The 13,860-nt window shown below is 42.4% G+C and overlaps 1 protein-coding gene across 1 annotated transcript in view; it reads right to left on the bottom strand.

Annotated features, from left to right (window-relative positions):
• Positions 1-753: 753 nt before the first annotated feature.
• The window catches only part of DSG2 (desmoglein 2), a 28,707-nt gene continuing 15,600 nt past the window's right edge, over positions 754-13,860 (bottom strand). The window contains exons 9-15 of the mRNA XM_036245959.1: positions 12,474-12,739; positions 9,591-9,733; positions 9,075-9,302; positions 6,218-6,445; positions 5,545-5,666; positions 3,990-4,325; positions 754-1,914 (exon numbers count right to left, since the gene is read on the bottom strand). Coding sequence (XP_036101852.1) covers positions 901-1,914; positions 3,990-4,325; positions 5,545-5,666; positions 6,218-6,445; positions 9,075-9,302; positions 9,591-9,733; positions 12,474-12,739 — 2,337 coding nt within the window. The 3' untranslated portion in view covers positions 754-900. The remainder of the gene's footprint in view (positions 1,915-3,989; positions 4,326-5,544; positions 5,667-6,217; positions 6,446-9,074; positions 9,303-9,590; positions 9,734-12,473; positions 12,740-13,860) is intronic.

Genomic DNA, 13,860 nt, shown 5'->3' with positions numbered 1-13,860 from the left:
CACACGTATTGGTTAGGCAGCCATGCTGGGTACTGAAGATAAATAATAGAACTAAAATAGGCATGTTTTTTTCTATATAGTCTAGTGGTAATTTAGCTGTACAAAATTAGAAGATAATATAGCCTGAAGTTTTATAAATAGTATATTACTACAAAAATGATTTTATACTTATGAATTTTTTTCTAGATTATTCAATTAAATTGGAAATATTAAATATTTTCATGATTATGGAGAGACAAAAGGAAGGTATAATGCTATTTTTTAAGGTCATACCACACACACACACACACACACAATCATACACATACACACAGTTACATGCACAGAAACATGTGTTTTTACCATGTCAATGCTGCAAAATTCCATCACCCTAACGCAGATGGAAAGGCCTCTAGTCTTAAGGAAAACAAACAAAACTGGTCCCCCAAAGCTGTGTATGCATCTTTGGATAAATGAGTGTTGATAATCTGCCAGGTGCAGTCCAGTTCGGACTAGGGAACAGCGATGTGAAATGTTAACGCTGTGCAGAGGAACAGTGGGTTTCATTGGTGGCTCTACTGCACGGCCGATGAACTGGATACTCTGTGTCAATTTGGTAAATTCTCAAAAGCCAGATTTACTCTCTATTTAACTTACTTTGTGAATAGTGTTTGGCCACACTCACCCAAAGGCACTTAAGACGCCGCCTCATGGCTGGGCCGTAGGTAAAACCCGGTGCACTTTGCAAGTGCACTCCTGGATGCTGAGACAGCAAGGTCCGCTGTCTATTAGTGACCGAGAAGAATGTTAATTCTGTGTATGTGCCTCATACATCCATAAGGCTTATGACCAGGCAGGTCCATTGAAAACATGAAATCAGTTACTGCTAGCTAAACCCTGGGCCAGATTGTGGCTTACTGTTTAGGAGTAAGAATGCTGTACTGTGCTATGCTTGGAGACTCTGGTGGATGATGTGGTTACCATAGAGCTAGAATGACCAGACTCCTCTAAACCAAAATTTGGCAGAGGGCCCGGGGCTCCAGCTCCAGAAACCACAGTCTTTCTGCCTGTCATGGAGGTTTCAGCAGGAACGGGGTAGCTGGACTGCAAAGTGGAAGCAGGTGTTAGCACTCTCTCTGTCACTGTCATGTTCTGTCCTACGGCTACACTGGGCCTGGCCAGAGTGGGCTGCACACCCGCACTGGGGGCAAGGAAGCTCTCTCTTTCCCTCACCATGACATAGTGTCCATCTGGCAGATGCGGAGTGACTTCCAGAGGACAAGACAGGCCCCCATTAGGCTGTATGACTCTCTCAGTAACGGTGACGTTACCTTCGTTAGCGTAATGCTGATCTACCAAAGTAGAAGCTGGAGCATATACCCGCTCCGTCACAATAACGCCCTGTGGCTGTTGAGGGCCCAGGATCACAGTGCTTGGTGGTGGCACAGTGGAGCCTGTGGCAAAGGAAGTTTCTGTCACTATGACATTACCAGAAGCCAATGAATTAGGGAGCCGTGTGGCTACCTTTTGACCCTGCTTAGAAGACACAGACCTTTCTGTGACTATTTCCTGAGTTATTTTCTCTGCAGTTACTTCAGGCAAAGGTTTTGCAACTTGAAAGCTACTACCAGAAGAGAGGGTGACCTCTGAGTCAACCCTAGCCTGCTCAGAGAGGGAATGTGAAGCTGCTCCTCTCATGGACGTTGGCCTCTGCTCGATTTCCATATCCATCTCTATTGTTTGACCCAAGCAAATTTCAGCTAGTGTCTTAAATTTAAATCCTAAATCATCCAAGAAGTGGTCACCTAGCTCCCCTTCAATGAAGCTGCAACAGCCAATAGAACCATGTGGAGATTCAGTTTCTTCCTGAGAATAAACCAGAAGGCAGTCTTTGCTGATGAGGTTGTCATCTTCCTCGATATAACAGGCAGCTTTCTAAAACAGAAATGAAAACAGAGGCATGTAGTTAGTGACACGGCTTCTTTTAAGAACAAGACTATATTCCTGCCCAAAAGCATAACCTGAGTCTAATCGCAAGGAAACATCAAAGAAACCCCAAATGAAGGACACCCTACAACACAAATGGCCAGTATCCTTAAAAATATCAATATTGTGAACGGTAAGATTGGGTCCTGGATGAGAAAAGCAATGGCTAGAAAAGACATCATTGTGATAACTGGCTAAATTGAAATTTGGAATGTGTCATTGTTAAATCTCTAAATTTGTTCACTGTGCTGTGGTAATGTAAGAGAACATGTGCATGAGAGAGAGAGAGAGAGAGAGAAGAGAGAGAGAGAGAATGGGACAGATGTGGCTAGGTGTTAATAATTGGGTAATCTTGGTAAAGAGTATACAGGAGTTCAAAATTTCTAATACTCCTGCAAATTTTCTGATCAGTTTGAAATGCTTTCCGAATTCAGTCGCACACACAGACACAACCAGGACCGACTAGGGCAAGATTAGAGCAGAGAGGAAAAACATCAAAATAAGACAAACAAGGTACAGGATGGAGCTTGGCAGTGAAAGTCTTTGGCACTGACATAACCCCATCTCCCTGTCACACTAATACTTCTGGTGGCTAGATGATATGCAAGAAGGGAGTATGGAAGGAAAGAGAAAATGGGAAAGCACTTGTGATCTGTAACCATTTAGAAGAGAGCAAACAGAAATAAATTGGCCTCTACGGAAGCTCATTGCCTCACTTCTCTTAAGTGTCCTTCAGACACCTGACACTCCGGAGGCCTCTGCCCATGGGACACAAGGGCTTCATTCTCAAGAAAGGCACTCAGCCTTGCTTCTAATTCTAATTCCTGACATGAGCTTCCTGACTGTATCCGATCATCTTTCCTGTAACTTTCCTCCTGATCTTTGGGAACCTCCTCAATAGTGAAGCCAAGTACTCTCATTCAGAACACAAAATTTATTTTATTATTTATTTTTTTTATCCTCACCTGAGGACATTTTTCCAATTTTTGTACAGATAGAGTGGGAGGGAGAGAGAGGAACAGAGAGAGAGAAATATCTATGTGAAGGGACACATCGAGTGGCTGCCACCCACACGACCAACCAGGGCCGGGGACAAACTGCAACCGAAGTACGTGCCCTTAGCGGGAACCGAACCCGGGTCTCTCCGGACCACAGGCCGACGCTCTAACCGCTGAGCCAAACCGGCCAGGGCTCAGAAGACAAAATTTAAATGGACATCATAGATGATGATTTTTGCGTCACACATTCTCAGGTCTGCTCCTGCAGAGGGACTGCACTTTCTGACCCACTGACACCTGGCTTGGTCATGTGACTTGCTCTGGCCAATGACATCTGAGTGCAAAAAACAGCAGCGGCTTTAGGAGCCATGGGCTTGTTCTGCATTGCTATGTTCCCTGCACCCCAAAATGGCAGCTTCTGAGGTACAATCTACTCTCTTGGCATCTTGGAATGAAGACATCATGGAGAAGAGCAGACATGATATAACTGGCATAAACATAAATGTGAGCCCTGGCCGGTTTGGCTCAGTGGTTAGAGCGTCGGTCTGCGAACCAATGAGTTGCAGGTTCAGTTCTGGTCAAGGGCACGTACCTTGGTTGCGGTTTGTCTCCCGCCCCCTGCCGGCCCTGGTCAGGTCATACGAGAGGCAACCAGTCAATGTGTCTCTCTCACATCGATGTTTGTCTCTCTCTCTCTCTCTCTCTTTCTCTCCCCCCCCCCCCCCCACACACTCTATCTGAAGATAAATGGAAAAATATCCTCAGGCGAGGATTAAAAAAATAAATAAAATATTAAAAAAAAACATAAATGTGAGAAATATTCTTTGTGAGAAGTAAGACTGTGGCATCATTTGTGATCACCATGTAATTTTATGAGTCATGTCTCTCTTCCCTCATTACCTGTAAGCATTCTCTTAAAAAACAAACAAAACTGAAGTCCCGTCTAGATCCAAGGCAGTAACTACCCTAATAATACCACATTTACATATAAACGTTTTGCCCCCATACCTGAAAACCGACGCTTACCTCACTGAAATAACTTCGTAGGAATTCCTCACTCACTGCACCAGCAGCTGCTCGAGCTCCGGCCATGTCTCTGAAAGTCCCCGTGGCTCGGGTGGTCCTCATGGTTTCACCGCCTAGGACGGCTCCTGCTGTCCCTGTAACCTGGGTGGCGCCCCCAGAGAGATGGCTTCTGTGTTCTTCCCATCTTCCATCCACCTCAGACATGTCATGCTGCACTTTGGTAAAGGAAGCAGAGCTGCTTCCTTTCACAGTGGCCTCCCGGATGGCTGCGCCTCCCACTCCACCGCCCACTGCTACACTCTCTCTGTGATCCGTGGTCAGAAGCGATGGCACCACCTGTGGAAGCAAACACAGTCGAGCACTGAGTCACAAGGATGAAGGGCCAATACGGTTGGTAGGCGTTGAGCAAAGTGGGCATATAAAGGGCATAAGCTATTTCCACAGAAGCAAATTAAAAAAAAAAAAATTGGGGGTTGAATAACTTCTCTTTGAGTCTTCTGAAGAGCTCCCTTCTACCTTCTTGTTTTGTTAGATGATTATAATCCAAGGAGACAACAGAAGTAATTTAAACATGGTCTTGGCTCATTTACTCTATTGGCATCATTTGGATTTCAACTTTCCTCTAAGGTTTTATGCCTTCTTTATGGTTATAGAACCATTATTTTTTGTCTAACTGGACATATGATCATCCCAAATGTAGGCTGTATGTTTAAGCCTCCATTGCTACTAGGAACTGCCAGGGGCCTAAGTTCTGGTTAATGTGATTTCAAGCAGAAATGGAGTATGCCTATTTTGGGAAGTGTTCTTTAAGAGTGGTTCTTCATTTTTCTCCTATCTGCTTTTGGGACTGTGGGGACAGCAGCTAGTGCCTGGAGCATGAAGACAGTGGGGAATGTAACTCATCTGTGGAGGAACAACAAGAAAAAAGGAGTCTTCGGCCATATGGAGTCATCATGTTGGTCCTGGACCGCCCACATTTATATTTAAGTCTCTGTTATTCTAAGTTCTCTGATGCTTGATGCTAAATCATATCCTTTTAGACATGATGCTCCCTGCAGATGGTGATGAGAGACCCGGGGTGAAGATGTAATAGAGACAATAGAAGATGATTGCTAAATAGGTAGAAAAGGGGATTTGCAATCTTTTACAACTGTTATGGGTGGTGGGCTTCTCTCTGCCAATCCTATGTATCGAGGGAAATGGAAATGCAGAAACACCTGGTTGGGAAAACTGCACATTTAATATTGGTAGTACTAAACATTTTCATCCTAAATCTCTACACACTCTTGCTCTCCCTAACCTTTGTTCTACATTCCCTGTGTCACTATCTGACCCTTTTTCTACATTCTCTGTAACACAGGACCTGTAACAGTAGAGTAAAACCACCTCACCTCTGCCCTGGCAACAAACACAAAAATATGTTTCATTCAAAGGCATGCAATGAAATCTGTAAGGACCACTTGACTCTCTCATGACCGAAAATGTTAGAAACACTTCCCACAGGCCCTTTACAATCAGAAAAAAGGCAAGTTCCATGGACATCTGATGATCTGACCTTGTCTTCAGGCGGTGCCCCTTCATTATTCCAAGGATGCAGCATCTCTATTGTGCCAGGAATGGGGGCAAAGCCTTTGGCGCTGTTCCCACAATGGCACATCAGCAGTAAAAGTGGCACAACTGAACAGAAACAAAATTAAGCACAAAAAAAGGTTAGTTCCAATTCATTTTAAAATTTGTGTCCTATAATTTTGGAATTTGCATATATCACTTCCTGGAGTTCAGTCTTTACTTATTTACAACCCTATTTTTTTAAAATATGTTTTATTGATTTTTAGAGAGAAGGGAGAGAGAGAGAGACAGAAACATCGATGTGAGAAACTGATCAGCTGCCTCCTGCACACCCCCCACTGGGGATTGAGCCTGCAACCCAGGCATGTGCCCTGACCGGGAATCGAACCGGGACCTCTCAGTCCATGGGATGACGCTCAATCCACTGAGCCAAACCGGCCAGGGAGGAAATGATACATTTTTATACAATGAAGTTCTGAGGAGTGCTATCATACTCTTTGGTGAATTTATCAATGATCAATTCTTATCTCTCTACTCACCCTTGAGTATTCTAGTGAGGTAAGGAATAACTGTAAATAAATCAGTGGCCACTCTGGTAACAAAACACTAGTAGTGCCTTAATTACTAAAGGAGCCAAAGAGTGGTTTAAAAACACTCACGGAGCAAGAGCAGAAAAGCCAAAATCATCAGCGCAATGGCTGCGGGCCCCAGGCCCACGTAGCCGGCACCCAGCGCTTCCACACAGCCGCTGCCATCCAGACACTTGCAAACCGTGAGTTTAAGGATCTGCTTCTCAGGGCAGCTGAAGCCTTGGTTGTCAGAAATCAGAAACTGGATCTCACTCCTCCCGAGCTTTCGTTCCCTTTGCTGCAGGAGCACACTGGTACCTGCGACGGGAAGAGGCAACAGGAAGCAACAAGGAGTGAATACCAAGGAAGGGACAAGATTAAATTACAGAAACATTCTTTAATGGCTAAAAATATTTAGCTACAGTTAGAAGCTTTCTTCCTTAGCGGCTCTATTTTTTTTTTTTTTTTTCCATTTTTGGGGACGTTAAACTACCCACTTTTGGAGACGCCCCAAAGGTGGTCTGGCATTTTGATATGGAAAGTATTTGGTCCAATCTCTCGCTGGTTTGGGCTACCTAAAGGCACATCAGGTTGGCTCAACTCTCCGGGCCGGGGCAGAGGTGAACAGGGAGGCGGTCTGGGGCACGACAGAGCACAGGAGTGGGCTCAAGTCCTTGTGGCAGTTGGTCCTGGGTGGATGCTGGGGCAGCTGAGGGCAGCCTGAGGTCAGGCTGGGAGAGGCTGCAGCAGTGGCCTCCATCTGCCCAGTCCACCAGCCCAGGACTCTGGAACCACAGCTGAATCTCCCTCTGGGCCCTGTCCATGGAGGTGCTGGCATGGATACCATTTCTGCTGATGTGGCTGCTGGTCTCCTCACCTGGTATGGGGGCAGCCTCAGCTGAGTCGGTGTCCTACGATGGCCCCTAAGGTGCAGACCACATTGGGGCCTTCCCAGATCTGAGGCATCTTCATCCCCACCAGCTTGAGGCCCCTCCTCTCAAAATGCAGCATCACATCTCCACTAAGTCACCAGGGCGCTGCACCTGGCTTCACAGCCACCAGAGTCTGCTTCCAGGGAAAGAGGGGCCTTCCCAACTGGGGCGCATGAGCAGGCTGGGGACCGGCCCAGACTGGATGTGCTGGCCACTCAGTAGTGCTCCCTGCCCTGCAGTGTGGCACACACGAAGGGGCCGCTCATGGCCCCGTCCCACAGGCACTGGTTGAAAGCTGCTTAACTGCTCTATTAAATTCACTCTCAGCTGGATAAAATTAGTCTAGACACTCCAAATAACATGGGTAAATAGCAAAGAATAGGATTTGCACATGGCTTACTTTTACTATGATTAATCTTTAAAAAAAATTCTTTTAAATTGACTTTTGGAGATTGGAAGGGAGAAGGAGAGGGAGGGGAAGGAAGGGGGAGAAGGGGGAGGGGAGAGAGGAGAAAGAGAGAGAGAGAGAGAAAGAAACATCGATGTGAGAGCAAAACATTGATGAACTGCCTACAGGATACCCCCCTACCGGGGATCAAGCTCACAACCTGGGCATGCGCCCTAACTGGGAATCACACTGGCAACCTCTTGGTGCACTGGGTGGTGCCCAGTCAACTGAGCCACACTGGCCAAGGCACAATGATTAATCTTAACAAATGTACGTGGTTTGCTGAATTCTCTAAACTGTTTTATGTACTGGGAAAGTAGTGACAAAAAAGTGGTAAGTTAAAGGACATTTCCTTTGAATGACCTTTATTTTATCATATCTTAAAAACACTGATCAAGGCAATTTCAAACAGACAATAACAGACAGAACAGCATCACCAGCTTTAACATATCGAAAGCCTTTTAAAGTGACTAAAATTGTGTTACTCTTAAAGTAACAATAAACCTTTAAATTCAGAAAAATGTGGGTATTACGTTTGAAACTTTTTGGAAATGACTAATTCTTTAGGGAAAAAAGAGTCTTCTGGATAGGTTTCTGTACATTCAAAACCACCCTGGAAGGCATTCATAAGCTCACATGAAGAAGACGGATGTGTCCAAGATACGGATCAATGCACATGGCCATCGCATGGAGGGGTCAGACAGACCTTTCCTCATGTTGTGTCCATCACTCACCAGCTTTGTGACCTTGAACAAGCTCCTGGACCCTAGTTAAGTCAAGGTTTCCTCAGCTGGAATGAGGAATAATGTTATGGAGTAAGGATTAAATAAGATAATATGTATGAAGGGCCAGCAGAGTGCTTGGCACATGCCAAGTGATTAATAAATGTTATTTTCATGAAACTGTTACCATACTTAAAGATTTTTAGAAGGTACCTACTCTGATTGTTTGCTTAGACAGGCAAGGTACTCCTCAGATTGAGACAAAACATCTTCAAGAGCAGTTTAGAGAATGCCCAGCTGTCATTAAGACATTAGGTTATTTTTCTTCTCTCCCTCTTTTATTGTTCCAAATGGGATACTTGTTATAGCCAGATAAAAGACACTATGCCGGAGGTTCAAAACCTCATTTTATAAACCCATTTGGCCCTGGCAGGTTTGGCTCAGCGGTTAGAGAGTCGGCCTGTGGTCCAGAGAGACCCGGGTTCGGTTCCTGCTAAGGGCATGTACCTCAGTTGCAGTTTGTCCCCAGCCCTGGTTGGTCGTGCGGGTGGCAGCCACTCGATGTGTCCCTTTCACGTCGAGGTTTCTCTCTCTCTCTCTCTTCCTCTCTCTCCCTCCCACTCTATCTGAACAAAAGAATGGAAAAGTATCCTCGGGGGAGTTTAAAATAAATAAATAAATATAAACCCATTTGAAAATATATGCATATATATACACATACATACATATATGTGTGTGTGTGTGTGTATGTATATGTTATATATCCAATGCAACAGCTTCTATTATAGAGATTTTAGATTCATCATGTTTAAGATTTAAATGCGCAGTCCAATGATTCGGCTTACTTTCTTTGTGTGCTATTTCCCATCTGTCTGCTGTTCCAGCTGGCTCGTCAACGATGACAAAAGTGAAGGGGCCACTGTATGGGTACCCATCCCGGTCCTCCGCTGTCACATTCACAGACTTCACGTCATCACAGATATTCTGCACTGGGTCGACCAGTGTGGGGCAGTTGTCATTGACGTCTTCAACTGTGATCACAACGGTGCCCGTGATGGTTTTTCTGGGAGAATCTTAAAGATGAGAAAGAAAAAAGATATGCATATTCTGGTTACATTGATGATAAGAGTATTTGCATTCTCTTGCCAGTTTGCTAAGGAGAAGGTACTAACAAATCAGGACACTTCCTTGCCCAGATATTTTTTATATTCAGATCAAGTAATATCTTTAAATAAGTAGAAATGTGAGTCTTTCCACTGGAGAGATTTGATTTTCCTATATGATCAAAAGGAAGGTCTCTGATGTTGGAAAATACTATGAAACTACATATAACCAAGAAGAGTATCTATTTAATAACTTACCTTCTGATACAGCTAAAATCTTTACAGTGTATGTACCATTTCGGACATATCTGGATTCAAAATCGGGAATTTTCACAAGTTTAATCTCAGATGTGACAGAATCCACAGAGACCCAATTGTCTACATCTTCCAATTTGACATATCTGTTATACAACAAACACAAAATTAGTGTTGTATTCTGGATAAAATGTGAATCTAATATGTACAAGTCTTTCAAGTTTCACTTTTGCTTCATCGTATATGTTCTTGTTACGGGCGTTAATTTGAAATGTTTTTAATTTCTTGAAACTTTCCTAAAATTCCTTCTCTGTATTGCATGTCACACTCATGTTGGAACCTTCCTTAATCCTTGAACATACTCAAGACATATATGCAAGGGTGGCCGCCCTTGCCTGCTCGGCCGGGAGGTTTGCGAGTTGCTCTGCAGTTTGTCCTGCAGCGTGCAATCTAGTCTCCCTGAAATCTGGGGTGAACCTTGCGAGAATAACTTAGTTACCCAACAAGACTGGTGGAGAAAAGACTTACAGTCTATTGTTTATTGGCATGTTATCAATATTTACAAATATAGATTTTAAAAAATCAGTGACTATTTTAAATGGAAGTACCTTAACATTTTGGAATATTGTTGGTTGGTAAGAGCAATAGCCTTCTTTCAGTGAGAAACTGTTCAGAGAGAAAACAATGCTGATGGAATGATTTCTGGGTTTCTCCCCTCCAAGCAAAGAGAATTAGTGTGGAAAGAGACAACTTTGGGAACAGCAAGGAGAACTTTCATATTATGCCTTAAAAAAATGCATGTAATTAAATATCATCAAATTTAAATATAACCGAATCCAAACATAAATCAAACATATGAATATTTGTCAATCAACCAGATCGATCATTTATTTTTTATTAAGTGGCTGTTTAGGCACATAGGAATGAGGGCTAACTTATAGCAATATTTGTTTATAGTGCTATTTAAAAATTTCAATTACACACTTTAACTACATGTTCTGCCTTTCAGTATTTCTACCAGTAAATGACAACAATACATTTGGACTTTCCTGAGTATTTCTCAATTTCATCTCTGAAATTTTAGTTGCTGTCAATGATTTCTCACATTCATAGAGTCAGTAATGAGGATCACATTTCACACGTATGTGATCTCATTTAAGGAATGTCTGTTCTTAATGTTGGGTTAAAAATTATGGACACCATTCAAAGTAGAGGGTAGCTCACACGGTATGCCAGTATTTATAACCATTTGATGCATATGAACAATTAGTGAACCAGTAAATTATGAACAAGTTAAGGAAAAATAGTTCTGCTGCTGCCCTTGTCAGCATTTCTAAATAGCAACCACCAACGAGTCAGGGAAACATTACAACACTATTTGACGTGGCTGTGCATCCTGTTCCTTATGTAAAACAGTCGGTGTGAATTGATCGGTAAGATCTTTCTCATTCAAGGTTCTGTGATTGCATGCTAAAGAATAAAAGAAAATACTTTTGAGAAATAAAGAAACATGATTCATTATTTTTCCAGGCAGAACGGATCTTTTGATATGTTAATAACCCTTAATGAAAATAGCAGCCAAAATTAAATGGTTAGGTGGGAAGCAGACATTTCAATAAAGAGCCACAGTATTGTTGCAGGATAATTAATTAGAACATATAAGCCTCTCAGTGGACAGCAGTGAGACCATCAGAGGGCATTCATCCTCAGTGCTGGGGATTCAGTTAGGGTTGCCTTGTCAGGGTGAGAGCCATGGAAATAAAATCTAGACTACCAAACTCGAAAGAAGTGGGCGGGTTCCTGCAGGTAAGGTGGGCAAAAAAGGGTCATCAAGACATTGCAGAAAACACAGTGGAGGTTGTTTGTTAATATTATTTTGGGAAAAGGCTATTTGCTACTATTGGATGATGAATTCCATTAAAAGAAGAGTCACCAAAAGGAAAGAGATTGTTGAAAAGCTTCTTCACAGTCCCATTTCCATTCTGACTATAGTCGGCCATGCATGTACACACAGTATTTTATAAAGTGTTGGCACCCAGGGACGCGAAGGTTAGTGTCCTCACCCAGGCGTAAGGACAGTTAGGAAATCAAACAACTCTGACTGACAGGAAAACAGGCTGTGCATCCGGTGGCAGGCAGGGTTTCTTTAAATTCAACTGTAATAATTCTAACTGAGCTCCATAAATAATAGTTTCATAAAGTTGTTTTTCTACGGCATGGATCTGCAATCTAAGGTGTAAATTTATTTTGAAAATTTAAACATATCAGGCAAACCTGAGGTGTCACTATAAAGGGGGCATAGCCCAGTTCTTTCCAGCACAGTGGTGGAATCTAGGGAGTTCTCAGTACATGTACCTGAGTCGAGGTCACTATGACAGTGCCAAACATGAACGGATCATCAGTCACTGAACCAAACAGTGATTGAAATGAAGAGTCATTTCCAAGATTTATGTGTAAATGAAACTGGTTTCTCCACATTAAAATACCTTAAGCAACTACTTCTGTTAACCAAACTGGTATCAAGTGGGATTTGCAATAAAATTTGTCACTTTCTTACCTTGAAGACTCTTAGAAAAACAGATTTTAGAAAGTTTCTTTCTGAACTTTCTGTGTTGATTTTTAGCCTTTGCTAGCCAGAACTTCCTGAGGCGAGGAACCCAGGCTCTGCTCACACACAGGTGGCGGAGGCACTGGGGTCTGGAGAAATCTCCCCCTGCCTCTCAGTTATAGGTTCAACTCCGGGAAATGTAATCTACAGACCTTTGGGGAATTATAATGTTGGGTGAAAAGAAATGAAATGTTCATATTTCATTATGATTTTTTTTTTCGAAAACAGGCATTTAAAGTAATTTACAGTGAGGAAATATATTCATCACCATCTCTTACTTTACTCGGGCTACTTGTCCAGTGTCTTCATCGAATGCTTGAAATTTTCCAATCACTCGGCTTAGGCTTGATTTCTCCATGCTCTCGCTGGTGTGAACAGAGATTGTGCTGCTTTTAAAATGAATGCCTTCTTTCACATTCTTCACCTTTACTTTGATGGGAATGGCTGTGGGCTTATATTTATTCTTAACTGATTTGTGAAAAGGTGCTTTATTAGTGACAATAATGCTGAAGTCAAGATGCTTCATTTCTTCATAATCTAATTCCTAGAAAGGCAAAATCAAAAGGAATTCTTTCAAAAGAGAAAACTAAAATGCATATAGAATATACATTTTTAAAAAAAATATCTATTTTCAGACAGCACTGGGGAGAGAGAGAGAAACATCGACGTGAGAGAGACACATCGACTGGTTGCCACCCACACAACCCCAACTGGGGCCAGGGATGAACCGCAACTGAGGTATATGCCCTTGGCTGGAATCGAACCCGGGTCTCTCTGGTCCGCGGGCCGATGCTCTAACCACTGAGCAAAACCAGCCAGGGCCACATGTGTAATTTTAATGTTAGCTATAACAATTTAACACATGGGAAATACAGCAACACTGAGTATCCCAACTCATATTGATAACATGCAATTAAAAATCTGTCAATTTGGATTTTCGTAACTGTGAAGAATGATTACAAAACATCCCCCATTTATTTTTTTAAAGGTCAAAATCATTTAAAAATATATTTATTTTGAAGAATTTGAAGTGATTTCTTTTCTTAATGAAAGCAAGTTCATGGACATTCAATGTAAGTTAACGATCCTTAAAATGTGTTTCATGGCTTGTCCTGGAGAAAGGGCTATGTAAATAGTAGTGGCTCTGCTTCCCTAGTGTAGACATTCACTGCGCATGAGCACACCGGAAATCTGAGACCTCCCGGAGGAGGCCGAAGGTTTTACCTCTGATAAGCCCAGGGGCTTTCACATTTGTTTAAACAAAGAAACCCCTCCCCTCTTTATAGCATGTCTGTTAATACCTGGTTTGCTATTATGCCATAAAAGATGAATCTTTCTCCAAATACTATTCTTGGTGAATTGTGGTACATATTTATAAAGTACATATGATATAATCAGTTTGTCCCTGTATACATAATCTGTGTCCCAATTTGTATATTTTCTTTAAAACGTTCTATAGTATTCTACTATTTAGTTGCACTTAAGTTACTTAGCCATTCTATCATTAGGCATTTAGACCATTCGCAATTTTTAAATATAATTAATAGTGCTCTGAATTATTTTTACACAAATTATTTTTCCTCTGTTGAGCTCTATCTTACCACTAAAAATGTACCTAGCCAAAGTTTATTAAGTACAGTCGCATTTTATTTCTAGTGGCCCTGA

This window comes from Molossus molossus, unplaced genomic scaffold (genome assembly GCF_014108415.1).
Source record: "Molossus molossus isolate mMolMol1 unplaced genomic scaffold, mMolMol1.p scaffold_m16_p_6, whole genome shotgun sequence".
Taxonomy (NCBI): Eukaryota; Metazoa; Chordata; class Mammalia; order Chiroptera; family Molossidae; genus Molossus; species Molossus molossus.
Note: the sequence above shows the minus strand (reverse complement) of the source record. Positions and strands in the feature narration are given on the sequence as shown.